General features: G+C 35.6%; 1 protein-coding gene across 2 annotated transcripts in view; it reads left to right on the forward strand.

Annotated features, from left to right (window-relative positions):
- Positions 1–25,558, forward strand: part of Cog2 (conserved oligomeric Golgi complex subunit 2) — a 462,981-nt gene that overhangs the window by 260,938 nt on the left and 176,485 nt on the right. For both annotated transcript variants that reach the window (XM_090375498.1, XM_090375496.1), the window contains exons 10-12: positions 3,230–3,291; positions 6,880–7,046; positions 21,507–21,686. In XM_090375498.1, the coding sequence (XP_090231624.1) occupies positions 3,230–3,291; positions 6,880–7,046; positions 21,507–21,686 (409 nt within the window). The remainder of the gene's footprint in view (positions 1–3,229; positions 3,292–6,879; positions 7,047–21,506; positions 21,687–25,558) is intronic.

Below are 25,558 nucleotides of genomic sequence, written 5' to 3' on the forward strand. Positions count from 1 at the left end.
AGGCACCTGGGGTGGATGGGATCTATCCAGTTATATTAAAGGAGGCAGCAAAGGAAGTATGCAAACCCCTAGCCATAATTATGAGAGCTTCTTTGGACTCAGGGGAGGTACCCATAGACTGGAGATGTGCAAATGTAACCCCAATTCACAAAGGAGGATCAAAGGCTGACACAAGTAATTATAGACCTGTTAGTTTAACTTCTGTTCCAGGTAAATTAATGGAGGCACTGGTTAAAGAAGCACTGCAGGATCATCTAGACAAGAATTCAGTTATAGCTCAGACGCAGCATGGTTTTGTTAAGGGCAGGTCTTGCCTGACCAATTTGATTGGATACTATGATGTAGTCACAAAAGAACTGGATGCAGGGAATAACTTTGATATTATATATTTGGATCTTAGAAAGGCTTTTGATACTGTTGCACATGGAAGACTGCTGCACAAATTGGAGCAGTGTGGCATTGGAGGCAAATTGCTGCTATGGATAAGGGGATGGTTGAGTGGCAGAAGACAGAGAGTGGTAATCAATGGACACTGCTCAACGTGGACTAATGTTATTAGTGGAGTTCCTCAAGGTTCAGTGTTGGGTCCATTGTTGTTTTCGGTGTTTATGAATGATATTGATGATGGGATATCAAGTTTGATGTCTAAGTTTGCAGATGATACAAAGGTTGGCAGGATCGTTAAGGACACTACTGACGCTATGCTGCTGCAACAGGATCTGGAAAGGTTGAACAGATGGGCTGAGAGGTGGCAAATGAAGTTTAACATTGACAAATGTAAAGTACTACATATGGGTAACAGTAACCCCAGAGCAATGTATCAACTCTGCGGTACTACACTGACAGTGGTGGAGAATGAAAAGGACCTGGGGGTAATTGTGCAGGCAGATATGAAGTTCTCTGAGCAGTGCAGACGAGCTGCAAGAGTAGCTCATGGTGTCTTGTCAATGATATACAGGAATTTTTCTAGCAGGGATAAGGAGGTGATTATTCCCTTGTATAAGGCAATGGTTAGGCCACATCTTGAGTACTGTATACAGGTCTGGAGGCCTCATTTCAAGAAGGATGTAGAGCTGCTGGAACGGGTACAGAGAAGGGCAACAAGATTAGTAAATGGAACAAAGGGTTGCTCTTACGAAGAAAGGCTTAAGTTTTGCAAATTACAGAGTCTGGAGACTAGGCACCGGCGAGGTGATCTGATAGAGGTGTATAAGGCTTTGAATGGTTTGAGCATGCTCAGTGCCAATGGGATTCTTCATCTTTCTCAGAATAATCACCTCAGAGGGCATAAATTCAAATTGAGGAAGGACGGATGTCGGATAGATTTGCGGAAATTTGCCTTTGGCCAGCGGGTGGTTAGTTGGTGGAACCGACTTCCATCACTTGTTGTTGAAGTTGATAGCCTAAACAAATTTAAAGCTCAACTGGACAGGTATTTCGAACGAACGGAGGGGTGAAATGGGAGAGGGTTTTTTTTTTTTTTTTGGCTGATGCTGAATAAGCTTGCTTTCTTGCATCATATGCCTCTACTAATGCTAATGCTAATAAACCAAAGTTTGTACATTCATTTATCTTAAAATTCAACATTCAGTTGAGTACTACCACTACCACTACCACCCAGACAGCACTGCTTCAAAGCTATAAGGCCTTTCATTGGCAAGTATCCAGAAGTATGAGCTGACGATTCGGTTGGGACTTGTTTACACAATATATGTGAAAGGTGTGGTTCTTATACTAAGAAGCACACATTCTTCTTATATTTAAGACAAAAGGATTTAAGAATTTCAGGATAATGAGATGTCATAATAATGATTCCTTACATACAGACTTTGAGTTGTCTTAAAATTCAACTGTGTAGTAATGATGCAATAGTTGTGGATATGGGTTCATAAATCAAACATCCACTTGTCAAAAATTTTTGTAAGATTGAAAGTTAGTAAATCGGTTGTTTATAAATGTAACATTACTGTACAGTCATATGCACTTGTGCATTCGTGTGATATTCCCTGTCAGCTTTTACTGCCATAGCATTCATAAGAAATAATAGTATATCGTGCTTTACCACTGGACGAAGTTCTTTTTTGTGTGCACCTGTGCCCTTCTACGCCATATGATCTAGCAGGAAAAACATGCTGCTTTATACAGATTAGCAAAACCACTTTACACATGACTATCTCAAATTTTGATTAGATGACCATTTCAATATAATGTTCATGAAATTGGATTTGGTACAGATATCAATTTTCAGAGATATTCCTTTGTTTGTCTAAAATGATCACTGATAGGTTATGGAAAGTGCTTTTTAATTCAAGAGGATAATTCTTTTCACAGATAAGCCTATTGTAGCTTCTTTAAAGTGAGCAGATAGGGAAATTCACACGAATGTTGACATTTAATCCTGTTGTTAATTGAATTGGTATTTTTCATGGTGTGCATGCAAATGTGATGGTTCAATAGATTTAAAAATAAAATAAAAATGGAAATAGTAAATTACAAATTTATATGCCTGTGTATTTTTGGAATAAAATAATTTTTTTAAAGTTTAAAATTAAAAACAATTATATATTCACACTGAAACTGATAATTTCAAAAAAGAAATGAGCTGCAGTAACTTTTTTTTTTTTTAATGACTCTAGGAGGCAAATTTATGAGGATGTGATGGAGACATTACCTGGTGATTGTTTGTCCTGCAGTAACAATAACTGGATTGCTAAATTCAAAAGGGATCATAGTCATTAAATATGAACTCATTTCTGGACTACTTATGACTGTGTTTATTGGAAGTATTGACCTCCTCTGACCATGCGGTTGTCCCATGGTCAGAGGAGGACCTCCCCATAGCATCCTCCCAGATTACCAGTTGTTTCCTGCACTGAAAAAGTATTTGAAAGTGTGATGATTTTGCACAAGTAATGTTGTTCATGTGGTAAAGGATGCAGACAATAGACTGTGTGTGTGGGGGGTGGTTAGAAAATATGGGAATGTAGCCTGTAGAGGTGATTGTTGATAAAACTTTGTTCATTTTTGGATTCACTCTTTCTTTTTTAAGCCAGAAACTTTTTAAATCTCATACCGCAATTTATCTCCAAGTCGTTAAACCTGTAGATAAAAGTAAGCAACATTTAGCACAGTCTTTTTTTTTTTTTTTTTTATCTGTTATATTTTGTTATTTTTAAGTTGCCTATAATCTGCATTTATAATATAGTGTACAAAATTTTTTAATCTTTAGGTTTCAAGAAATAGGTGGTAAATTTGAAACTTCTCTGTTAGTTCCATTTGAAATTATCAAAGGTGAGTTTTTTTTTTTTTTTTTTTTTTTGATTCAGAGGTTTGTATCTAAAACAGATACAAAGGACTACTTTATACTAATAAAACATCAGAATAAAGTACACTTATGGATGTGTATTATGATACATTCATAGTTGTACATGAATATTTGCAATAAGTCTTCCTGTAGCAGAATTGTCTAGCAATTTCTGTTGGAAAATAGAATATGTTCTGGAATGATTAAAAAAGGTTGTCATTGCCACCTTAAAAACAAAAATATTAGCATTAGCATATGATGCAAGAAAGCAAGCTTATGCTGCATCAGCCAAAAAAGAAAAAAAAAAAAAAAAACCGTCATATTTCACCCCTCCATTCATTCCAAATGCCTGTCCAGCTCAGCCTCAAATTTATTTAGGCTATTAACTTCCACAACAAAAGATGAAGTCTGTTCTGCTGTTCAATTACCCGCTGGCTAAAAGAAAATTTCCACACATCTGCTCTACAACTGTCTTTCCTCAATTTAAATTTATGTCCCCTCGGGCAATTAATCTGGGTAAGAGGAAGAATTCCATTAGCATTGAGCTTGCTCAAACCATTCAAGGCCATATACACCTCAATCAGATCCTCACATGTGCCTACTCTCCTGGCACTACAATTTGGAGAACTTTAGCCTTTCTTGTTAAGAGTACCCCTTTGTTCCCCTCACCAATCTTGTTGCCCTTCTTTGTACTTATTCTAGCAACTCTACATCCTTCCCTAAAATGCCAGGTTATCAAATTGTAGCAGGGTGCTTAATGATTTTGTAATAACTGAGAGCAAAGTGGAGGAGAAATTGTTGAAGTTAAACATAAGAAATACACCTGGGGTGGATGGGATCTATCCAGTTATATTAAAGATGGTGGCAAAGCAACTAAGCAAACCCTTAGCCATAATTATGAGAGCGTCCTTGGACTCAGGGGAAGCCCCAACAGACTGGAGATATGCAAATGTATCCCTAATTCACAAAGGAGGATTGAAGGGTGATACGAATAATTACAGACCAGTTAAGTTAACTTCTGTTCCTGGAAAAATAATGGAGTCACTCGTTAAATATTCATTGCAGGATCATCTAGACAAGACTGCAGCAATAATTCAGACACAGCATGGGTTTGTTAAGAGAAAGTCTTGTCTGGCAAATTTGATTGGATATTATGATGTGGTTACAAAGGAACTGGATGCAAAAAATAATTTTGATATCATGTACTTGGATTTCAGGAAAGCTTTTGACACTGTTGCACCTGGAAGACAACTGTACAAATTGGAGCAGAATGTTATTAAGGGTAAGTAGCTACAATGGATAAAAGGATGGTTGAGTAGCAAGAGGGTGGTAATCAATGGGCACTGCTCTTCGTGGACTGATATTATTAGTGGAGTCCCCACAGGGTTCGGTGTTGGGTCCACTGTTGTTTTGTATATTTATCAATGATATTGATGAAGGTATATCAGGCATAGTGTCGAAGTTTGCAGATGATACAAAGGTTGGCAGGGTTGTTAATGACAGTAATGGCAGTGTGCTACTGCAACAGGATCTAGAAAATTTGGAAAGATGGGCTGAGAAGGCAACTGAAGTTTAACATTGACAAATTCAAAGTACTGCATATGGGTAGAAGTAACCTCACAGGAATGTACCAGCTGTGTGGTACTACACTTAGGGTGGTAGAAAATGAAAAAGACCTGGGAGTAATTGTGCAGTCAGATATGAGATTTTCTGAACAGTGCAGACAGGCTGCAAGAGCAGGTCATGGGGTTTTGTCAATGATATACAGGAATTTCACTAACAGGGAAAAGGAGGTGATTGTCCCTCTGTATAAGGCAATGGTCAGGCCATGCCTTGAGTACTGCATATAGGTCTGGAGGCCTCATTTAGGAAGGATGTAGATTTGCTTGAGTGTGTACAGAGAAGGGCAACAAGATTGGTGAGGGGAAGGAAGGGGATCCTCTTACCAAGAGAGGCTTAATTTCTGCAAATTGCAGTGGCTGGAGAATAGGCACCTGCGAGGTGATCTGATTGTGGTGTATAAGGCCTTGAATGGGTTGAACACGCTGAATTCTGATGGGATTCTTCCACTTGTTCAGATTATGAACCTAAGGGGCATAAATTCAAATTGAGAAAAGACAGCTGTAGAACAAATGTGGGGAAATTTGCCTTTAGCCAGCGGGTTGTTAATTGCTGGAACAAACTTCCTTCTGTCTTTGTGGAAGTTGATAGGTTAAATAAATTTAAGGAGGAACTGGAGAAACATCTAGAGGGAATGGTTGTGTGAAAATTTTTTTTTTTTTTTTTGGCTGATGCCACATAAGCTCATCTGCTTGCTTTCTTGCATCACATGCCACTATTACTATTAACATGCTCAATAATCATCTAGCAGTTTGTTTGAAATTAAAATAAAACCTGGATGACATATTACTATTAAGTCTAATTCTTTGGAAGAAGGTAATTATTGTTTGCATCCAAAAAGTGCATAAACAGTGCTGTTCCTTTGAAAAAAAAAGTTTGAGTTCTAGCTCCTCAAAGAAAATAACTCCAGCTAAAACTTTGTACAGATCCATACTTTTGGATTTGTTCATGGAGCCAAAAACAAAGTTACCTCTACTAATCTTGTATGTTTTTTTGGGAAGGCGTGATATTGAAGTAGAAGAGAATTTAGCCTCTGATGTTTTAGTGGAGGCTCAGCCAGCAGTGGTTCTTGTTTATTCAAAAGAGGTTTTTTTGTTTTTTTTTTTTCCTGTTCTTTCCAAGCCATCACCAGAAGGGGAAGGGGATTTATCTTGATTTTACAGTTCTGAGAAAACACTTGGATTTGGATAAAAATAAATCTAAAAGAAGCTTTATGATCTAGAAAAGAAACAAATGGAACAAAAAAAAAAAAAAAAAAAAGTAGGAATTCCAAGTCTTTATTAAGTGATTCTTAATTCTAGTTGCATTTTTAATATATTCTCTCTCATAATATTTGAACTAATAAGTGACTTTATCATTTACCTCCATTGCTGAAAAATCCAGGTGCTAACTGGGGCTTCTTGATTTTTTCCACATTGAATCAAAGCAAGGTTTCAGAAAATAAATTTCACAGAAGTGACCTGTAATAGAAATAGTTGTTTACTTGTGTTACTGTTAACCCATGTTAACAGTTTAACATGTTGGTATTAAGTAATACTAACAGGATGAATTGATGAGTTCACATATTTGTATAATTTAAGATTATTCCAGAAAATTCTGTTGTGTTTTTAAGGACACTGTCCTATTTCATTCTGAAATGTTCCAGAATGTGCTGTTTCACCCGAAAAAATTCTAGGATGTTCTATATTGTTTTGTTTTATTCTAAAAAGTTCTACTAATTTTTAGGGTTTTAAATTAGAATCAAAAAATCTTATGTAAATCAGCAAAGGAATTAATCATTATTTTAGAAAATTCTCCAAGAATATTCTTTTGCAAATATTCTCCAATCATATCATTGTTGTTTATAGATATATTTCAAGAAGAATTTACCTGCAAGAAGTTATGGTTTCAACTTTAGTTAATTCTTATACTGTATTAATTCTTTGAAGGTATTTTAAAAATTTAATTTTTTTTAGGAGATTCTGCCTTCATGTTAAATGGAAGCCATTGTCTCTGGCATTGTTTGCAACTGTGCTGGGCAGAAAGTGTGTACTTGCCTTCTCTTTGTCATAGATTTTGGAAGTTAACTCTTCAGATTTTATCAAGATATTGTAAGTGGGCTAACAGTTTAGTTGCAGCCGAGGTGAGTTTTTTCATAAATCCAAGAGTTGTTTATTTATATTTAGCTTTATTGACTTAATTTTTATATTAAATTTTTTTCTATAAGTAGCTTTATGCTGCTAGTCAAGCTCCTTGTTTTATTTTGAATTTATATAGCGATTTTGAAAGTTACTACTTAGTGTCTGTAGATTTTACCGTTCGTAACTTGCTGCCATTATATGATATGGAATAGTGTAATGTATATCCCAAACTTGTTGGCGTAAGGTTTAATGTAAAACTAGATAGTGAAATATGTAACACTTTATTAGAAAGCTATTAGTTTAGTGTAGTATTATCAATTAATCAATTAAAAATTTATTAATATTATTAAATTTCATTGTTAATTAAATTGGACTTAAATGGTAAATCATAACCCAGACTAGAGCAGCAAAGAAACAAGCAGGCAATTCTCCAATGCATCAGTCAAAAAAAAAAAATGTGCAAAATGTGAAATGTTTGCAGTCCTATCTAGAACAGGACATGATCTAGCCAAGGAGGATGTCTTTGTATATGCTAGCTGCAGAGACCATGAAGAAATTAGGTGTCAACTCTATGTTCTGATGGGTGTCTGTGAGAGTTTGAGGTGTAGGGTAGATGCACCCGAAGGTATTAAAGTGGGGGACAAACAAGCTCTAGGCTTCCCAACTCAACACCAGATCTCACTCCTGTGTAATAGGCAACACAGTGGCAATCTCCAAGGCAGAATGCACTGGTCCCACAGGAACTAGTTATTGTCGGTGACTCTATTATCAGGGAGACGGGGTATATATTATGCAAAAAGGATAAGTGGAATGTCTGCCGGGGCAAAAGTTGATGATGTTGTAGAGTAGATATCATCTTTTAAGGGCACGAAAGGTGATATAGTTGTACACGTTGGTATTAATGACCTTCAGAGTAAGTGATCTGCAGATTTACTTAACAAGTACAGGTCAATTTTGAAAAAAAAGTTGAATTAGGGTTAAATTTGAAAGTGTCTGCAATTCAGCCCAGATACAATAGGAGGGAGTATATGATGAGTGCCTTGTCAGGCAATTTGGCCTTGGAGAGTTTGTGCAAGGCTCATGGTGTAGAATTTTTTTCAGCGTGGTCTGTGCTTGCTAATAGGAGATACTGCTTCTACAGGGATGGAATACACTTAAATAGGAAATGGTGCAAGAATATTTGCTGATGCCATTGAGGCAGGGTTAGGTGGGTTGGAAAACTGCTTGTGGAGGGAGGGGGGTGTTCACAGACTAAAAGATTAACAGTAGCCACAGCCAGAAGCGAAAGTGATTCTTGTACTGCTTCTATTGTAACGAGCAGCAGGCTGCTGGGAGTCATCATTAAACAAGTAAATACAATTTAGTTAAAGGATAAAGAAACACCGGGTGATTATAAAATAAGTTTTCCCCATTCAGGAGAACCTAGTGTCAAAACGGTTAGAGATAGCACTGTTAAAATCAGTGGATATGTCATTTAGGATATGGGGAAGCGATTTGTAGAAGAAAAAAAAATTAGTTCAAATTTCTGCCACCAGGGGAGAAATTGGCACTGTAAACATGAGATGTAATATTTAACTTAGGATTAGGTTTTAATATCAGAACTTAGAAATTTACAGATTTGTTCTATGTGCTTTCCTTCACTTCAGATGACATTCTGAAAATGGAAGACTGCATGCGACACAGTTTCGTGTAGCATCTCATTGGGGATGTTGGCTACATGCTGTTTATTGCTTGCTTTCAAATCAACAAGTGTCTGTATGCCACCATGATAAACTTTGTCTTTCAGGTATCCCTATAGCCAGAAATCACAAGAATTGAGATCTGGTGATCGGGCTGGCCAGAACTGTCAAAGACTCTAGAAATGATGCGATCATTTCCGAATGTTGAATGGAGCAGTTCCTTCACTTGTCAACCAACTTGGGGAGGGGTACCATCTTGCATGAACACTACTCTCTCCAAGCATTGCCTTTCTTGCAGAGCAGGAATAATGTGGTCTCCTAGAAGAGTGCAGTACTGTGCACTAGTTACTGTACACCTTACAAAGCCACAAGGTATAGACTCTGCAAAGAAAAATGGTCCGATTATAAACTCCGCTGTGAATCCACACTGTACTGTAACATATAGACATTGTAGTGTTCTTTCATGCACAGCAGATGGATGAGAAGTTCCCCATATTTGATGCATTTTGTGCATTTACAGCCCCATGAAGAGTAAAATGTGCCTCGTCAGACCACAAGATCTTTTGTGAGCCCATGTATCATAAAGTTCCATATGAGCCAGAAATCATAGAGCGAATCTATTCATTGTTGTTGATCACAAGACTTTAGTTCTTACACTATGTGAATCTTGTACGGGAACCAGTGTAAAATTATTCGAAGCAGTTTACATACAGCAGACCAAGGAAGGTTCAAGTCTCTTGATACACTTCTGGCACTACTGACTGGTAGTGTTCTGATACATGGTTGGGGAGTTAGGGTAATTCCAGGCAGGGGCCTGGAATGGGATTCTGATGAGATTCTTCCTCTTGCTCAGAATAATCACCTGAGAGGGCATAAATTCAAATTGAGGAAATACAGTTGTAGGATAGATGTGCGGAAGTTTGCATTTAGCCAGCAGGTAGTTGGTTGGTGGAACAGACTTCCATCCCTTGTTGTGGGAGTTGATAGCCTAAATAAATTTAAGGCTGAGCTGGACAGGTATTTGAAACAAACGGAGGAGTGAAATGGGATGGTGTTGTTGTTGTTGGTTTTTTTTTTTTTTTAGCTATTGATATATAAGCTTGCTTTCTTGCATCATATGCCTCTACTAATGCTAATAGGTTACAGTCCAGGTTTTTTTTCCTTTTCCCCAATTTACTAATCACATAAATTACACCATATGCAATAAGTAATAGGCAATAGCAATAATAAATTATAAAAAATATTAGTAATACAATACAGCCAGGCCTCGCATAACGCTAGTTCGATTAACGTGATTTTCAGTTAAAGGTATTTGAAAAATTATACCACTTTTCACTTTACATGATGCAAATTTCCAGTTAACACAATCTTTTTTTTTTTTTTTTTTTTTTTTTTTTTAATTTTTTTTATATGCAATAGTTGAAAAAGATTTGAATCGCCTTTTAAGCTTACCGCAAGCCGTATGGTCAATAAACAAATGTTTGCCTGCTGCCCGCCTCGGTGTGTTCCATCAGCCATCGGAAGAAGACGTGTTACTTGTATGTCTCCTGCTCATAAAGTCAATGCACACTTGCATAAAAATTCAAATTTTTAAATGAGCCAGATGAAAATGTTACCGCAAAGGAGATAACGGTAAAAGAATTAGATGAAATCTTTCGTATCGCATAGAACCTCAAACAAAAGGTTTGAGGTTCTCTGCGATATTTATTTCGCCAGGGCCCGGAGAAGATTGTTGTCGGCTATCGGAAATTGATTGATGAAAAAAAGTCAACACTTCAAATATTTCCGCAGCAGTCATTTCTTCATTGTGTATTTTATGTCAGAGGTTCCCAAACTTTCTCGGTTCATGCGCCTGTAGTGTCTCATTAATTTTTTCAAGGCGCAACCAAACCAAAAGAAATACCTAACAGTTCCGTTTAGTAGTTAGGTCCAAACAACTTAATAAGAAATGTTGAAACTGTGAACTACCTTGAGCTAGTAGTTCATGCGGTGTCCGACAGTTTCCCTCGAAAATTTAAAATATTCCGCGGCGCAGTTTGGCAACCCCTGTTTTATGCAATAAACATTTAATTCCATAACCACACCATAAGTAGATAAGAAAACACAAATTATATGCTTACCTCCTCTCGCACAGGCAAGTAATCCAGTTGGCCTTTGAATTTATTCAAACTATCAGCCTCGGCTACCTGTGAGGGCAACTTATTCCAGCAAGTATGACTCGCTAGCTGAAAGAAAGCTTCCTACAGTCTAATCTAAACCTCAAGCACTATTTTAATTTATGACCCCTAGTTCTGGAATTCTTTATAAGATTGAGAATTCCAACTTCATTCATTATAATAATTCCTCTCAGAGCCTTGTAAACATCAATCATGTCACCTCTGAGGTCTCTGTAGCCCACATAATCAGTTTTTCCTTTTACAGTTTTTCCTTGCCCATCTTTGGACCCTTTCAAGAAACTCAGTATCTTTTTTCAGATGAGGTCTCCGTACTTGAACACAGCATTCCAACTGTGGTCTTATAATTGCCTTATACAGTGGGATTATGACCTCCCTATCTCTACAGGATAACGTTTGATAAATGATTTATAGAACATCATGGCCTTTCCTGGCTGCTTGTTTGCACTGTTCAGAAAATTTCACATGTGCTCATATTGTAACTCCCAGATTCCTTTCCTCATCCACTCTTTTTAATTCAACCCTGTCGAGTGTATAATTGATTTGTGGGTTGCTACGCCCCAAGCGTAAGACCTTGCATTTAGCAGCATTAAAACATAGCTATAACTTCTCTGACCATCTTTGAAGTCTGTTCAAGTCATCTTGAAGGGGTGCTGCTTGGCACTGATCAAAGGTGGTTAATTCTTAGAACCACTTTTATGTATTGGCAATACATTGGCACTTCTCAAATCCAAAGGAACCTTCCCTGAGTTGAAAGATGCCCTCATAATTAACCTCAATAGTTCAATATACTCCCACATGCTCTCCCTCTAAACTACAGGGTATACAGGTAGTTCCCAACTTTACAAGTTAATTCGTTCCTAGCGCACACTTGTAAAGCGGGAATTTATTACCCATAGACATAATGTTAAAAATAGGGATTACGTTCTCAACAGTGAAATTAGTTACTAATTAGTTTGTTTAAACAATGATTTATCCTATAAAAAGAAAACTCAGCCTGTAAAATCAAGCAAATTATAATAATAAAGAAATTATTTATAACTTAAATTATTTTAAAGAATGTTTATTTTTCATCATCATCATCGACTAAATGCACACTCGTTGATCACTATTATTGGCTCTGCACTCGTTGGTTTGTTGCACAGGGAGTCTTCTTCAGAAATGCTTCAAGAAGCATTTGTTTCCATTTCTCTTTTCTTTATAAATTTCAATAACATGCATAAGCATTTTTTAATGGAATGCACAAATTGCAACTAACACGATTTGTGCGAATTAACAAGTTAATGAAGCTAAAAAAAAAGGAATGAAGAGAAGATTCTGAAAATTTATTTATGTTTTTTTATACGATTGAAGATGTAAGTGAAGGGGAAACACATTTCACCATAATAACGTAAAAACCCACACCACAATTCCAGTTATCGGTATTATTGCAAATGCGATAAGATCAAGTTTACTACCCATTTATTTATAGGTGCACTATAGCCCCAGAAGCTTATGCGCCATTAAACCTCCATAACACACACTACCCGTTTATAATTAGATGCACAAACAGAAGAGCCCGATAAACCGAAAAGTGCAAATTGTTTTTACTCTTTTATGGTAGTGACCTCCAGAAATGTGTTTTAGAAAAATATCACAAAGCCATTCAAAATTGGTTCTTATCATATCTTATCATAATGATGGAAGTGTAGTGCATTTTAATTATTTGAATTGGTAACTAATACAATTTAAACTATAAAAATGACCTTTTAGAGAGTTTGCAAGTAGAGATAGGGACGTGATAATCCCATTATATAAGGCCTATGTTAGACCACACTTGGAATACTGTGTTCAAGTATGGAGACTGCACCTAAAGAAAGACATCGAGCTTCTTGAAAGGGTGCAAAGAAGGGGTGCAAAGAAGGGTAACTCGCCTGGTGAGATCGGCAAAAGGGCGTCCTTATGAAGAAAGACTTCGAATATGTGGGTTGCAGAGTTTGGAAACTAGACACCTTAGAGGAGATTTGATTGAGGTGTTTAAGGCTCTGAGAGGCATCAGTAAAATGAATGAGGACAAAATTTTCAAGATTATAAATGATGCTAGAACTAGGGGACATAAATTCAAGTTACGGGGGGAAATGTTTAGATTGGACTGCAGGAAGTTTTATTTTTGCCAGCGAGTTATAAATTACTGGAATAAGTTGCCTTCATGGGTGGTAGAGGCCGACAGTTTGGGGAAATTCAAAGGTCATCTGGATAGTACTTTCGGGTAAGGGAAGCGCATAGGATGATAGGATTAATTTCCTTTTTATTTAATTTTTAATTTCATTTTATTATTTTTATTTATTTATTAATTATTATTATTTATTTATTTAATTTTTGTTTTTATCATTGTTTTGTTCGGATTTTTTTTTTGGCTGGTGCAGCATAAGCCATAGGCTTTCTTGCACCATACGGCCGTTACTAATACTAATACTAATATAGTGAAAATTTCAACTTCCGAGGTTGTGGAACAAATTACCAAAAAAAAAAATTTTATTGGGTTCACATTATGATATTTTCACCATATGATGGTGTCTCTAGAATGGATTAATATCATAAAGCGAGGTACGCTGTATTGCATAGCTACGCGGATGGTTTGAAATGTGGCATTTATGAATGTTTAACAATCATTTTTTTGCAATTAATGTTCATATTTTCAATTTTGTTGATACTTAAAAAAAAAAACTTTTAAACCCGGAAACTTGTAAAGCGAAAACTCGTAAAGTGGGAAATACCTGTATATCATCAACTCTGGGAGCTTTATGCGCAAAAGTTTTCTAATAAACAATCATCTGTAATTACAAAATCACTGATTTCGTATGGCTCGGCCTCACTCACACTGCCTCTTCTCAACGTGAACTGTCTTTCGTCAGTAAAGACTGATGCAGAGTATGTATTCAGTTCACCCGCAACATCAGCTGGGTTATCTAAGCCTCTCCCACACCCGGTGCACAAAGGTCTGATGTGATTAGTTTTCTTTATTGTATTCAAAGCCGACCGGGCTAGCCTGGCAACCCAAAGGTCGCGAGTTCGAATCCCGCCTCGAGCTTGGATCAGAGTACTGCAAAAACCTTGGTAGGTGCATTATAGCCACAGAAGCCGATGCGCCAACAACTACCCAAAAAAAAAAAAAAAAAAAAATTGTATTCAAAAACAAGAAAAATTCCTTGTCCCCCATTCTTTACTTTCTTAGCCTTGCTTTCTCATACTTAGCTTTTGCTTTCTTATATGCAGCCTTGGACTCCCTGACCTATTTGTGGTACTATTACAGATCAACTTGTACCTGTTGTAGGCTTCAGTCCTTTTCATTGCCTTGTAACTGTCCCATGCTATCTTTTTCTGCTCAATTTGACCAGCTAGATCCATAATCATTCATTTCAGCATCCTCCTCCTCCTGCAATATTTTCTTAAAGGTATGTATGTGTTAATGGCTTCTGTGATTTTTGCTTTAAAAGTATTCCATAATTCAAATGTATTTGCTATACCTCAGTTAATCAGACCGGTTCACAGATGCCATATAGTGCCTTAAACTGTCAAAGTCCCCTGTTTTGAAGTTAAAACCTGTGGCTTTACCTTTAACTACTGCAACAACTTTCTTTATATTCCGGCAGACGATTGCATGATCAATTCTTGACAATGGTTTCAGTACTTTAAGCCATGTTATGTCATCTGATTTGTTAGTAATGATGAGGTCAAGAATATTCTTACCCCTAGTGCTTTCTCTAACATGCTGGTGCAAATAATAATCATCTAGTTAATTTAAAAAGTTTTTCCCTATCTTGAGTTTCCCTCCCACTTATTCCAATCAGTCTGAGGCAGATTAAAATCATCCATTATAAGACATTCACACTTGCTTGTCCATTCCATCTGCATGTAAAGACTCTCGTTGTATTCTTCACAGTCTTCTGGTCTGTAGGTTACTACCACTCTCATTGTTCCTTTGCTCCATCTAACTCATACCACATGGATTCTATGCTGGCAGATGTAATTTCAGAAGCAGCAAAAGCACATTTTGTGCTCAGGCTGCTTTTATTAAGAAGTATGACAATTTCCAGGTGGCACCATGTTTCTGTTAGCTCTATTATATTAGCATTTGTTGTCCTAACCAGGAGATAAAATTCAGCCATTTTATTGACAACACTCCTGACATTACTGTAGACACAGTTAAGACTAAGTTTCTATAATTTACTACCCTGACACACCCCTTTAAGTTATTTAGGTTTGTATCCCAACCCAAGATATATCTTCCCTCTCATTTGAAACATTCCCGCCCCCAGAACACCTTATCAACATTGGCTGTGGTGGCAACAAACAAGAATTCATGAGATGAGTGTAAGCATTACTTTCACCTATATCATCAGATAAACGCAGATCTAAATTACACTTCTCTACCCTAACTAGCAGTTTCCCTGAACCCCCAGGGTATCCTCCATGATACTGGCAAAAATCCTTGCACCACCTTTGTTCAAATGAGTACCATACAAAATAGATTCCTACTACCTACAAATGCAGGCCACGCTGATAAAAATCCCCCCACCCCACCTCAAAGAGTCTTACAGATTCCCTCAGGTCTCAAGTTAATCCACAAGGCTTTCAGCATATTGTCCATCCTATCATGTCTGGCAGAATTGCAGACACATACACATTCTGATCTAACGCGCAGAATTTTTTAGCAAAATAGAAATGTATGTGGCTTTAAAATAGTTAAAAAAGGTTGATGCCATCTTTACTCTTTCTCGGATTACACATACAAATGGGACAAAAATATAAATTGAAAAAGACTGGCTTCAGAATAGATGTGTGAAAGTTCACAATTAGCCAAAGAGTAATTGATTGTCGCAGTAAACCTCCACTTAGTGTTGTGGAGCAGTTTGTTTGAATAACTTTAAAAAGAATGTTTGGACAAATTATTGTGAGTAAGCAAATCAAGCAAGTTTTTTTTCTCTTTTTAATTTTTTTTTTTTTTTTTTTTGTTTGCTGCTGCTACATACTACTTTATACATACATATATATATACTACTTTATTGCATTATGTTGGAAGTAGCATAAAAAGTATAATGCTCAATGTCAACAAATTTTTTGTGCTAAATGCAGTAACTACCATACGTGATAGTCACTGCATTTACGTAAAAGATTTATGGTAGTGATTTTTTGGTTAATACTTCTAATAGGGCCCTAAAGTATTAACTAAAATACTTCAGTGGAATGTATTGATGGCATGCTGTATACTACTGCAAAGCTACTCAGAAGATGGAAATGATTTAGCATTAGTAAAGGCACATGATGCAAGAAAGCAAGATTATATAGCATCAGCCAAAAAAAAAAAAAAAAAAAAACTCATTTCACCCATCGACTCGCTCCAAATATTTGTCTAGTTCTGCCTTGAATCTATTTAAGTTATCAACTTCTACAATGACAGATGGAAATTTGTTCCTGTAATCAACCACCCACTGGCTAAAAGCAAACTTCCACACATCTATCCTACAACTGTCTTTCCTCAATTTGAATTTATGGCCTTTCAGGCGATTATTCTGAGGAAGAGGAAAAATCCCATCAGCATTGAGCATGTTCAAACCATTCAAGGCTTTATACACCTTAATCAGATCACCTTGAAGGTCCAGACACTGTAGTTTGCAAACTTAAGCCTTTCTTTGTAAGAGCAACCTTTTGTTCTTTCACTAATCTTGTTGCTCTTCTCTGTACTTGCTCCAACAGCTCTACATCCTTCTTAAAATATGGCCTCAAGACCTGTATACAGTACTCAAGATGTGGCCTGACCATTGCCTTATACAAGGGGATAAAAAATTCCTGTATATCATTGACAAGACACCATGAGCTACTCTTGCAGACCGTCTGCACTGCTCAGAAAACTCCATCTGCCTGCACAATTATTCCCAGGTCCTTTTCATTCTCTACCACTGTCAGTGTAGTACCACGCTGTTGATACGTTACTCTGGGATTACTGCTTCCCATATGCAGTACTTTATATTTGTTAATGTTAAACTTCAGTTGCCACTTCTCAGCCCATTTGCTAAACTTATCTAGATCCAGTTGCAGTAGCATACTGTCTTTACTGACATTAACCCTGCCAACCTTCGTATCATCTACAAACTTGAACATTAAGACTGATATACCTTCAGAAATATCATTGATGAATGCACAAAACAGCAATGGGCCCAGCACCAAACCCTGGGTAACTCCACTAATTACATTAGTCCAAGAAAGACCAGTGTCCATTGATTACCACTCTGTCCTCTCCCAATCAACCAACCCTTTATCCATTGTAGCAACTTGCCCTTAATGCCATACTGCTCCAATTTATTCAGCAGTCTTCAATGTGCAACAGTATCAAAAGCCTTTCTAAGATCCATATATGATATCAAAGTTATTCTTTGCATCCAGTTCCTTTGTGACCACATCATAGTATTCAATCAAATTGGTCAGACAAGACTTCCCCTTAACAAACCCATGCTGTGTCTGAGCTATAACTGAAGTCTTGTCTAGATGATCCTGCAGTGCTTCTTTAACTAGTGCCTCTATTAATTTCTCTGGAACAGAAGTTAAACTAACACGTGTGTAATTACTTGTGTCACCTTTGATCCTCCTTTGTGAATTGGGGTCACATTTGCACATCTCCAGTCCATGGATATCTCCGCTGAGTCCAAGGAAGCTCTCATATAAGAGCTTCCTTGGACTCATATAAGGGTTTGCTTGCTTCCTTTGCTGCCTCCTTTTATATAACTGGATAGATTCCATCCACCCCATTTGCCTTTATCTTCAACAATTTCTCCTCCACTTTGTTCTCAGTTATTGCAAGACTTTAATTCACATCTGGCATTCTCCTCCCTGAATAACTCCTCATGTGTGAATGTAGATGCAAAATACTCATTTAGTTGGTTAGCTACCTGAGCAGGATCATCAATATCAAGTGGACCAATCTGATTCATCCCCTTCCTTGTAGAGTTTACATAAGTAAAGAACTCATAATCTGCCTTTGCCTGCGTAACCTGATTTTCCAACATCATTACCAGTGACAAATCATGAGCACATCACTTCACAACAAAAAAAAAAAGGTTCAGTGAATGAACAACACTAACTTGCTATCAGGAAAAAAATTAAATAAAGTGTTAGCTTCAGCTGAAAAATTTACAAAAACAGTTTTATTGGACATTAGAGGAGTAGTACTCATGGATATCATGTACTGAAAGCAATTATTTTGAGGATACTCAATTGCTTATTCAAGGAATTTATATTTTATACAAAAGTGATAGGACAAATGCCTCAGTCATTTTGGCGAAGAAATGGAGAAAGTGTATAGTTAATATTTGATACATACTACTCTACATATGAACAAACTAAATACAGATAGCTCATAGTCATCATCATCGTCGTCATGAACTTGGTCCGGCTTAGGTCTTTTAAGACCTGTTCCGTTGTATCTCTTGGAGGTGGTCTTGATCTCGCCATCGTTGTCTTGGTCGACCAACATCTCTCTTGCCTGTAGGTTTGTAGTTAAAGGCTAATTTTGGGATCCGGGCTGGGTTCATTCTTTCTACGTGGCTGATCCATTTTTCCTGATACCATTTTATGTCATTTACTATGTTATCTACTTTTAATTTCTTGCGGATATCTATATTTCTTTGGTGGTCTAGTCTTGTAAAGCCTGATAATGGTCTTAAAAATTTCATTTGTGCTGCTTCCAGTTTGTGTGCATCTTTCTTATTTATGACCCAAGTCTCACAGCTGTAGAAGAGGGTTGGTTTTGAAGTGATGTTGTGCAGTCGTAATTTTGTTTCAGTTGTCATTTGTTTTCCGAAGTTGCGTTTAATCGTTCCATTCATTTTATTATATTTTTGTTGTTTAATGTGGATGTCTTTCCCTTCATTTGATATTAAACTTCCCAAATAGGTGAAGTCAGATATTTGTTCTATTATTTTATCATCAATAACAATTTTGACTCTTTGTATGTTTTTTCCACATAATCCCATTGATTTTGTTTTTGAGGTGGAGATTTTCATCTCTTACTTTTTACCTATTTTATTAAGTTCATGTGCTGCTATCTGTAGTTCATCTTCGGATTTTGCCATTATAACTTGGTCATCAGCATATAATATAGTTTGGATTTTATTCCTGTTGTTCAACTGTATTCCATTGTTAATTGTTTGTTTCCATTCTTTAAGAATTTTATTGATGTAGATATTAAATAAATTTGATGAAAGTCCACATCCTTGTTTCACTCCTTTATTGGTGTTAATTAGGTCTGATAGTTGGCTTTAGAATATTTTATACAGACTTTTGAGTTTTTATATAGGCTTTGGATCGCTTTCCGGAGTTGGGTTGGAATATTTTCTTCACGTAGAATCTGCCAAAGTTTTTCCCGGTTTACATTGTCATATGCTTTTTCATAATCAATGAAGAGCAGAAATGTGTAGATTGAATTCTCTTCTTTTCTCCAAAATTTGCTGTAGTGAGAAAATGGCATCTATTGTGCTTCTCCCTTTTCTGAACCCACATTGTTCTTCTTCTAAGAATTGTTCACTGTATTTATTAAGTTTATTCTTTAGTATATTAGAGTATAGCTTTGCAGCAGTTGACAGCAGTGTTATTCCTCTGTAGTTGTTAGGTTTATTTCTGGAGCCTTTGGGAGATGGAGTTGGTTTTTATTTGATCATTTGTGTCTAGTTGTAATTTCTTAAAAATTTTAAAACCTCTTCTCTGTGGTATCACATTCTAAAGATTTAACATATTTATCCCAGTCATCTCGTCGGATTCTTCTGGTTAGTTTTCTGACTTCTGCTCGAAGCTTTTTATATTTTATGTGTAGATGTAGGTCTTTAGTTTGTAGGAACAGTTTATAGGTCTTTTTTTTCTCATTGATTGTTTGTTTCAATTCTTCATTCCAAGTTCTTAGCCAGATTTTATTTTTTATAGGTTTATATCCAAGACTTTCTTCAGCAGCTCCCAGAATTGATTTTTTCATGTTTGACCAGATTTCCTCAACATTATCCCTTTCATCTGATTTGAGTTTATCTTTCAATCGACTTTCGTACAGGAATTTAGTGCTTTCGTCTTCCAACAAATGTATTTTTAATTTCTTAGTAGTTTTTGTTGGTATTTTCTTCTTTTTATTAAGATAATTTCTTTTTATTTTGAAAGTGCTTTCTACTAGGTAGTGATCACTGCCAATTTCACTGCCTGTGAATACTCTAGTGTCTCTAATTTTGTCATTTAAATTTTTGTTAATGATAATATAATCTTTTATAGACCTTGTGTTTCTTGCTTCCCATGTGAATTTATGGATATTCTTTTGTCCAAAAAAAGTATTTGTAATTTTAAGTTTATTAAAAATGCAGAAAACTATCAGGCATCTTCCATTATTGTTGACCACGGTTTCGCCTTCTGATCCTATACATTTGTCTACTGATTGAGCACCAACCCTTGCATTAAAATCTCCTTAGTTTGGTCTATGATCTGTTGTAATTTGTCATAAAATTCTGTGGTTTCATCAATGTTGCCTTCTACTGATGCGTAGATGCCAGTGGTTGTTATTGTATAAGATAGAATTTTTAGTCTTAATTTCAATATTCTGGGTGATAACCAAGCGTAGTCTAGTATTTTGTTTTCCCATTCTTTCTTTATTATAACAGCAACTCCCGATGATGCCCACCTTTCACTTGGTACACCGGAGTATATCATTATGAAATTACCTATTTCTTTGGATCCTTTGTTCTTCTTTTTTGTTTTGGTAATGACTACTATGTCAATATCTCTGTTTTTTAGTTCCATGGTCAATTCATCTAATTTGTGATTTATTCCCCTAATGTTCCAAGTTGCTACTTTAAGTTCCTTAATCATAGTCCTATATCCATTGCCTAGGTCGTTACCCTTGAGATCCATCCAGTTTTTTCCCTTGAGCTTATTTCGGGTATTTAGAATGTCCCCCGGATAGGTTACCAGCCTTTTGTGGGGTAAGTCTAGTGGCGGGGCTGCCACCTTATACTGATGGGACAGTTAGCTCATAGTCTTAGTCACTTTTCCACAAAAACAAAACAGCTGTACATATGAACCACAGGACACAGAGTGTCCTGTGGTTATGTACAGCTGTTTTGTTTATATATCTGTTTTTTTCCAATATATATATATATATATATATATATATATATATATATATTGTACTTCAAACTTTAAAAACAGCATCTTTTGAATCTGTAAGCATATTAATAAAATTGATTTTTGCCTCTATGAATAAATTGATAAAACAAAGTTCAGTTTTATAGCTTAGAAAATTAGTAGAAACAATATAAAATGATGACTGGATCCTGAAATTATATAATGGAATAGACAGGATATTACTTATTAGATATAGAACTACATAAAGGAAAAACTAAAATAATTTAAACAACAGGTTAATAAACTTAATGAAGGAAGAATTGAAAGACAGTCATATATCTGAAACTTTTCATGACTGTTGGCTTTCTTTCGAACAGTTATGAATGAAATAAAGGTATTATAATTCATAGCAGCTTTCTTGAAATTTTTTTTTTTACATTTTTTTGTGAGTCACTAAAGGTTTAGATTTTATTTAAAGGCCTCTGGAAGTCAAGAAGAGTTTCCAGCAGTAGAAGTTCCTGTTCAGCAAAATGCAATCAGCTGGGATAATAAAATATTAAACAATAACATTGATCTTGGATTCCATACTGATGATAAGCGACCAGCAATTTCTCAGCTAATAATGCTTGTCAAAGACAGTGAAAATTTACTAATTAAGGTAAGACTGGATTTTAAATGAAAGTTAATTTATTTGACTTCATGAGCTGCAAGTAAATGTTATTTAATCCTTGCTTTTTTCCCAGAATCTGTATTGATTATACTCCTTTTTAAAAACTTTCTGCTTTTTTTTAATGCAAATATTTGAACTTTTACAATTTTTAGATGCCAATTCCAAATGTTTGATTGATTTTGCTCTATAACATCCAATTTATACTCAAAATAAAAATAAAAGATGTATTAACCATAGCAGATATAGAAGTGTTTTTATCTGTATATTATATAATGGTTCGAGGTTTTTTTTTTATGCTTCGATGAATTTGCACTTTTTTAAAATTCTTTTGTACCCATCATGCAAATCCCTTTCCAAAATCCAGCAGTAGTCTGCCATTCATTGCTTCATTCCATTCACCTTGGTATTTTATTTTATTAATTTTCCCCCCATAGTTTTGATATCTTGGTGAACCTTTTACCCAGCTTTTTTATTCAAAATCATCCCATTTGGCCATTGACTTATAAATGTCTTATTAAAGGTTTTCACAATACTTGAATGCTAACCAAGCCTCCACTTTTCTGAGACAGGACAACATTAAAAAGTTTTCGCCTTTCATTTGATTCATTGAAAACTAGCATGGAATGTAGCAAATTAGGTATAGCCATCTCAGGAAATTTTGAAATAATGGAAGATCTGTGGTGGTAACTTGTATCGAAAACAGCCTCCTTCTTTATATATGATCGTCTTAATAAACAGTTTTATTATTTAAGTTTTATGTATAGCTATGGCAGAACAGAAGACTGCTTGGACAGACAAGTGGCTCATTAGTACTTTTTTTTTTTTTTTTTGCTTCTGGGTGTGAATTTAATCCTTTTTTGGGGCCCATGCCTTTCTAATCTATTGATCATTTTTAGTGCTGCTGTGCTATTTGCACTGAAAGCAAAGACATTTTGTGACTGTTGTCCAAGAATTATGATTAGCACCTTCAAATAATCACAAGCATTCATAAATATAGTATTTGACTTTTTCTATTATGAATTTGAGGCAACTATTGTAGGTTTCCTTTAAGTATGTGTTATAACTGACTTGTTACACATCAATAATCTAACTTTCAGTTATCTGACCGCTAGTAAAATATTTTTCTTGATACAAAGTATTTCAAGTTTGGACTGTCTTACTCAGACTCACAATCTGAATTTATGTTTAAACTATTATTTCTCAACTTGTATTATGAATTTTATATTAATATTTGGATCTTGCTTTTATATTAAGTTCTTAATTTTACATATTAATCTCTACCTGGATTTGGTCTTTTTATTCATTTTTACTTGGATCTTAATTTTTATATGTGGATTCTATGTAAAGTTAATTACTCGTAAGAAGTAATTTGCACAGTTTTGTTCTGCTATTTATACTGTCATAATAGTAATTCATAATAGCGCCCTTATAGTATCAGATATAATAATGTTATACCTGATGCATTGTATGCATCAGATATAATAAGATAGTTATGCAGTTAAATTTTTGTGATTCATCTATAACCTACAATATATCACTGTTCTGCAGTTATCTGGTTTTTTTTACCACCTGCATTCTTGCATATTTGGTATGGAAATGTATCTTGAATTGACATTACTCTATCTCATATTAGGTGTACAGTTGTTTGTATTCAGACTGCATGTCAATTTTTATGTCATCACTATTTATGATATTTCCAACTTCTAATTCAGTTAATTTTCTTTTCTGCTGAGCATCAAACTTTTTGGGAGTTTTTAATTTATTCTTCTTCTCTACTACTGAGTATCAATATATTCTGGCATTTCTAAATTCAATTTTTCTTTACTATTGAGTATCAAACTGTTTTAACATTTGTATTATATATGGACTTTTTGGTGTATGTTTATTCTCTTCATCTAGTATATTTTTCAAATTTATTCCTGTCAGGGACTGGACTATACACCAATATATGGTAGTAATTGCCCATTTCACTCTAAATATTTTCTCGGCCAGAGCCGAGAAAATATTTAGAGTGAAATGGGCACACTTGTAGGTTCGGTACTTGTAATCCCAGCTTGCGCAAGAAATTTTAGTGATTATTTCCTTTTCTTTTCTTCTTGTCTTTCATCCCCCCCCCTATCTTCAAGTTGGTTCCTCACCCTATATCATAGGGATACTGTTTAACTACCTTTCTTTCTGTTAACATACTTTGTACCAGTGCCAGGGCCTCCCACTTGGAGAATGGCTTTACAGTGCTGAAGTATTTGATCTTTTCAGCAGTATACTGCTATCAGTATCTCATTCTGTTCTATCATATTTAGCATTATTGCCTGTATTCTATTCTTCACTTTCTTAACTATTAACTGGTGATCATATTTTTACTCTCCATACATTATACATGCATACTGATCCTTCACACAACTGTCTCCTTTGGCTGGGTGTACAACTCTTAAAAATTTTTCCTAGAAATCACAATTTCCAGAATTCTTTAAAAATTCTTCATGTAATCCTTAAAAACTTTAAAATTTCACCATAGTAATATTTTGGATATTTTCTTCATTTCAACAAATGTAATTCATAATTGGTAATTTAGTTTGCAACATGCATTCTTATCTATTAATATATTAACATGCACTCTGTTGTATGAGTACCACCATTTTTTTCAAATGAATACTCTATATTCGTGAGTTTTATATTCCACCTTTTTTTTTTTTCATTATGATCTGTTTGCATTGATAAAGATGTTATGGCCTCAATGGATTAAATCCATGAGTGTTCCTCTGACAAAGTTTGCCGTGAGGTTCCATATTATCTTAGTTTCTTCCAGCATTGATACTTTAATTCATTAAAATGAAACCTGTTTCTTCTTTATTTCTTACTTTTCCTAATATAGTTTAGCATAATGAAGTTGTTACATCTGGTTAGTTCAGGAAAATGAGGATAAGTTAATAAAATTTTTATTTCTAATTTGCAGTTAAAATAAGACAGTGCTCTCCCTTGGTAGCATAATGTTTTATGAGATTGTCCAATGCCGTTGATCACAGTTTCCTGTGTCAGAGCTATAAAACAGGACTGCATTTTTTAAGGATTGAAATCAACTAACTTATCTTTGCTACACTAGAAAATTACCTGGAGATCAGCATTTAAGGAATTGGTAATGGACATTCGAGAAATTGAAGCTGTTTGTGCAGGGCAAGGTTTCTCAAACTGGAAGGTGGAATTTAATGTGCTTTCATCAGCAAAACTCTGGATAGTATTTCTAGTCAATGGCAGAATGGTATTAATATACAAGCGGAAAAGAGTGGAGTAATGTTAGGGAACTCTAGCATTAGTGGAGAAGTTAGAAGTTACAAAAAGCCATGTACCATTACCTGCAGTGTGCTGTCAGAGAGAAAACTGGATGCCCAATTACAAAAAACAGTTGGGAAACCATAATATGGAACCTTATTTAGAAGGCCTTTATGCCAAACATGATCAGAAGCCTGTGAAATGTAGTAGTAGTAGTAGTGGCACATGATGCAAGAAAGCAAGTGTAGGAGCTTATGCAGCATCAGCCAAAAAAAAAAAAAAAAAATCACACCATTCCCTCCAAATGCCTGTCCAGTTCCTCCTTAAATTTATTTAACCTAACAACTTCCACAACGTCAGATGGAAGTTTGTTCCAGCAATTAACCACCCGCTGGCTAAAGGCAAATTTCCGCACATCTATTTTACATCTGTCCTTTCTTAATTTGAACTTATGTCCCCGTAGGTTGGTAATCTGAACAAGTGGAAGGATCCCATCAGAATTCAGCGTGCTCAACCCATTCAAGGCCTCATAGACCTCAATCAGATCACCGCACAGGTGCCCAGTCTCCAGCCACTGCAATTTGCAGAACTTA

The sequence above is a fragment of the Mastigoproctus giganteus genome, chromosome 6 (assembly GCF_048544385.1).
Source record: "Mastigoproctus giganteus isolate SK-2022 chromosome 6, ASM4854438v1, whole genome shotgun sequence".
Taxonomy (NCBI): Eukaryota; Metazoa; Arthropoda; class Arachnida; order Uropygi; family Thelyphonidae; genus Mastigoproctus; species Mastigoproctus giganteus.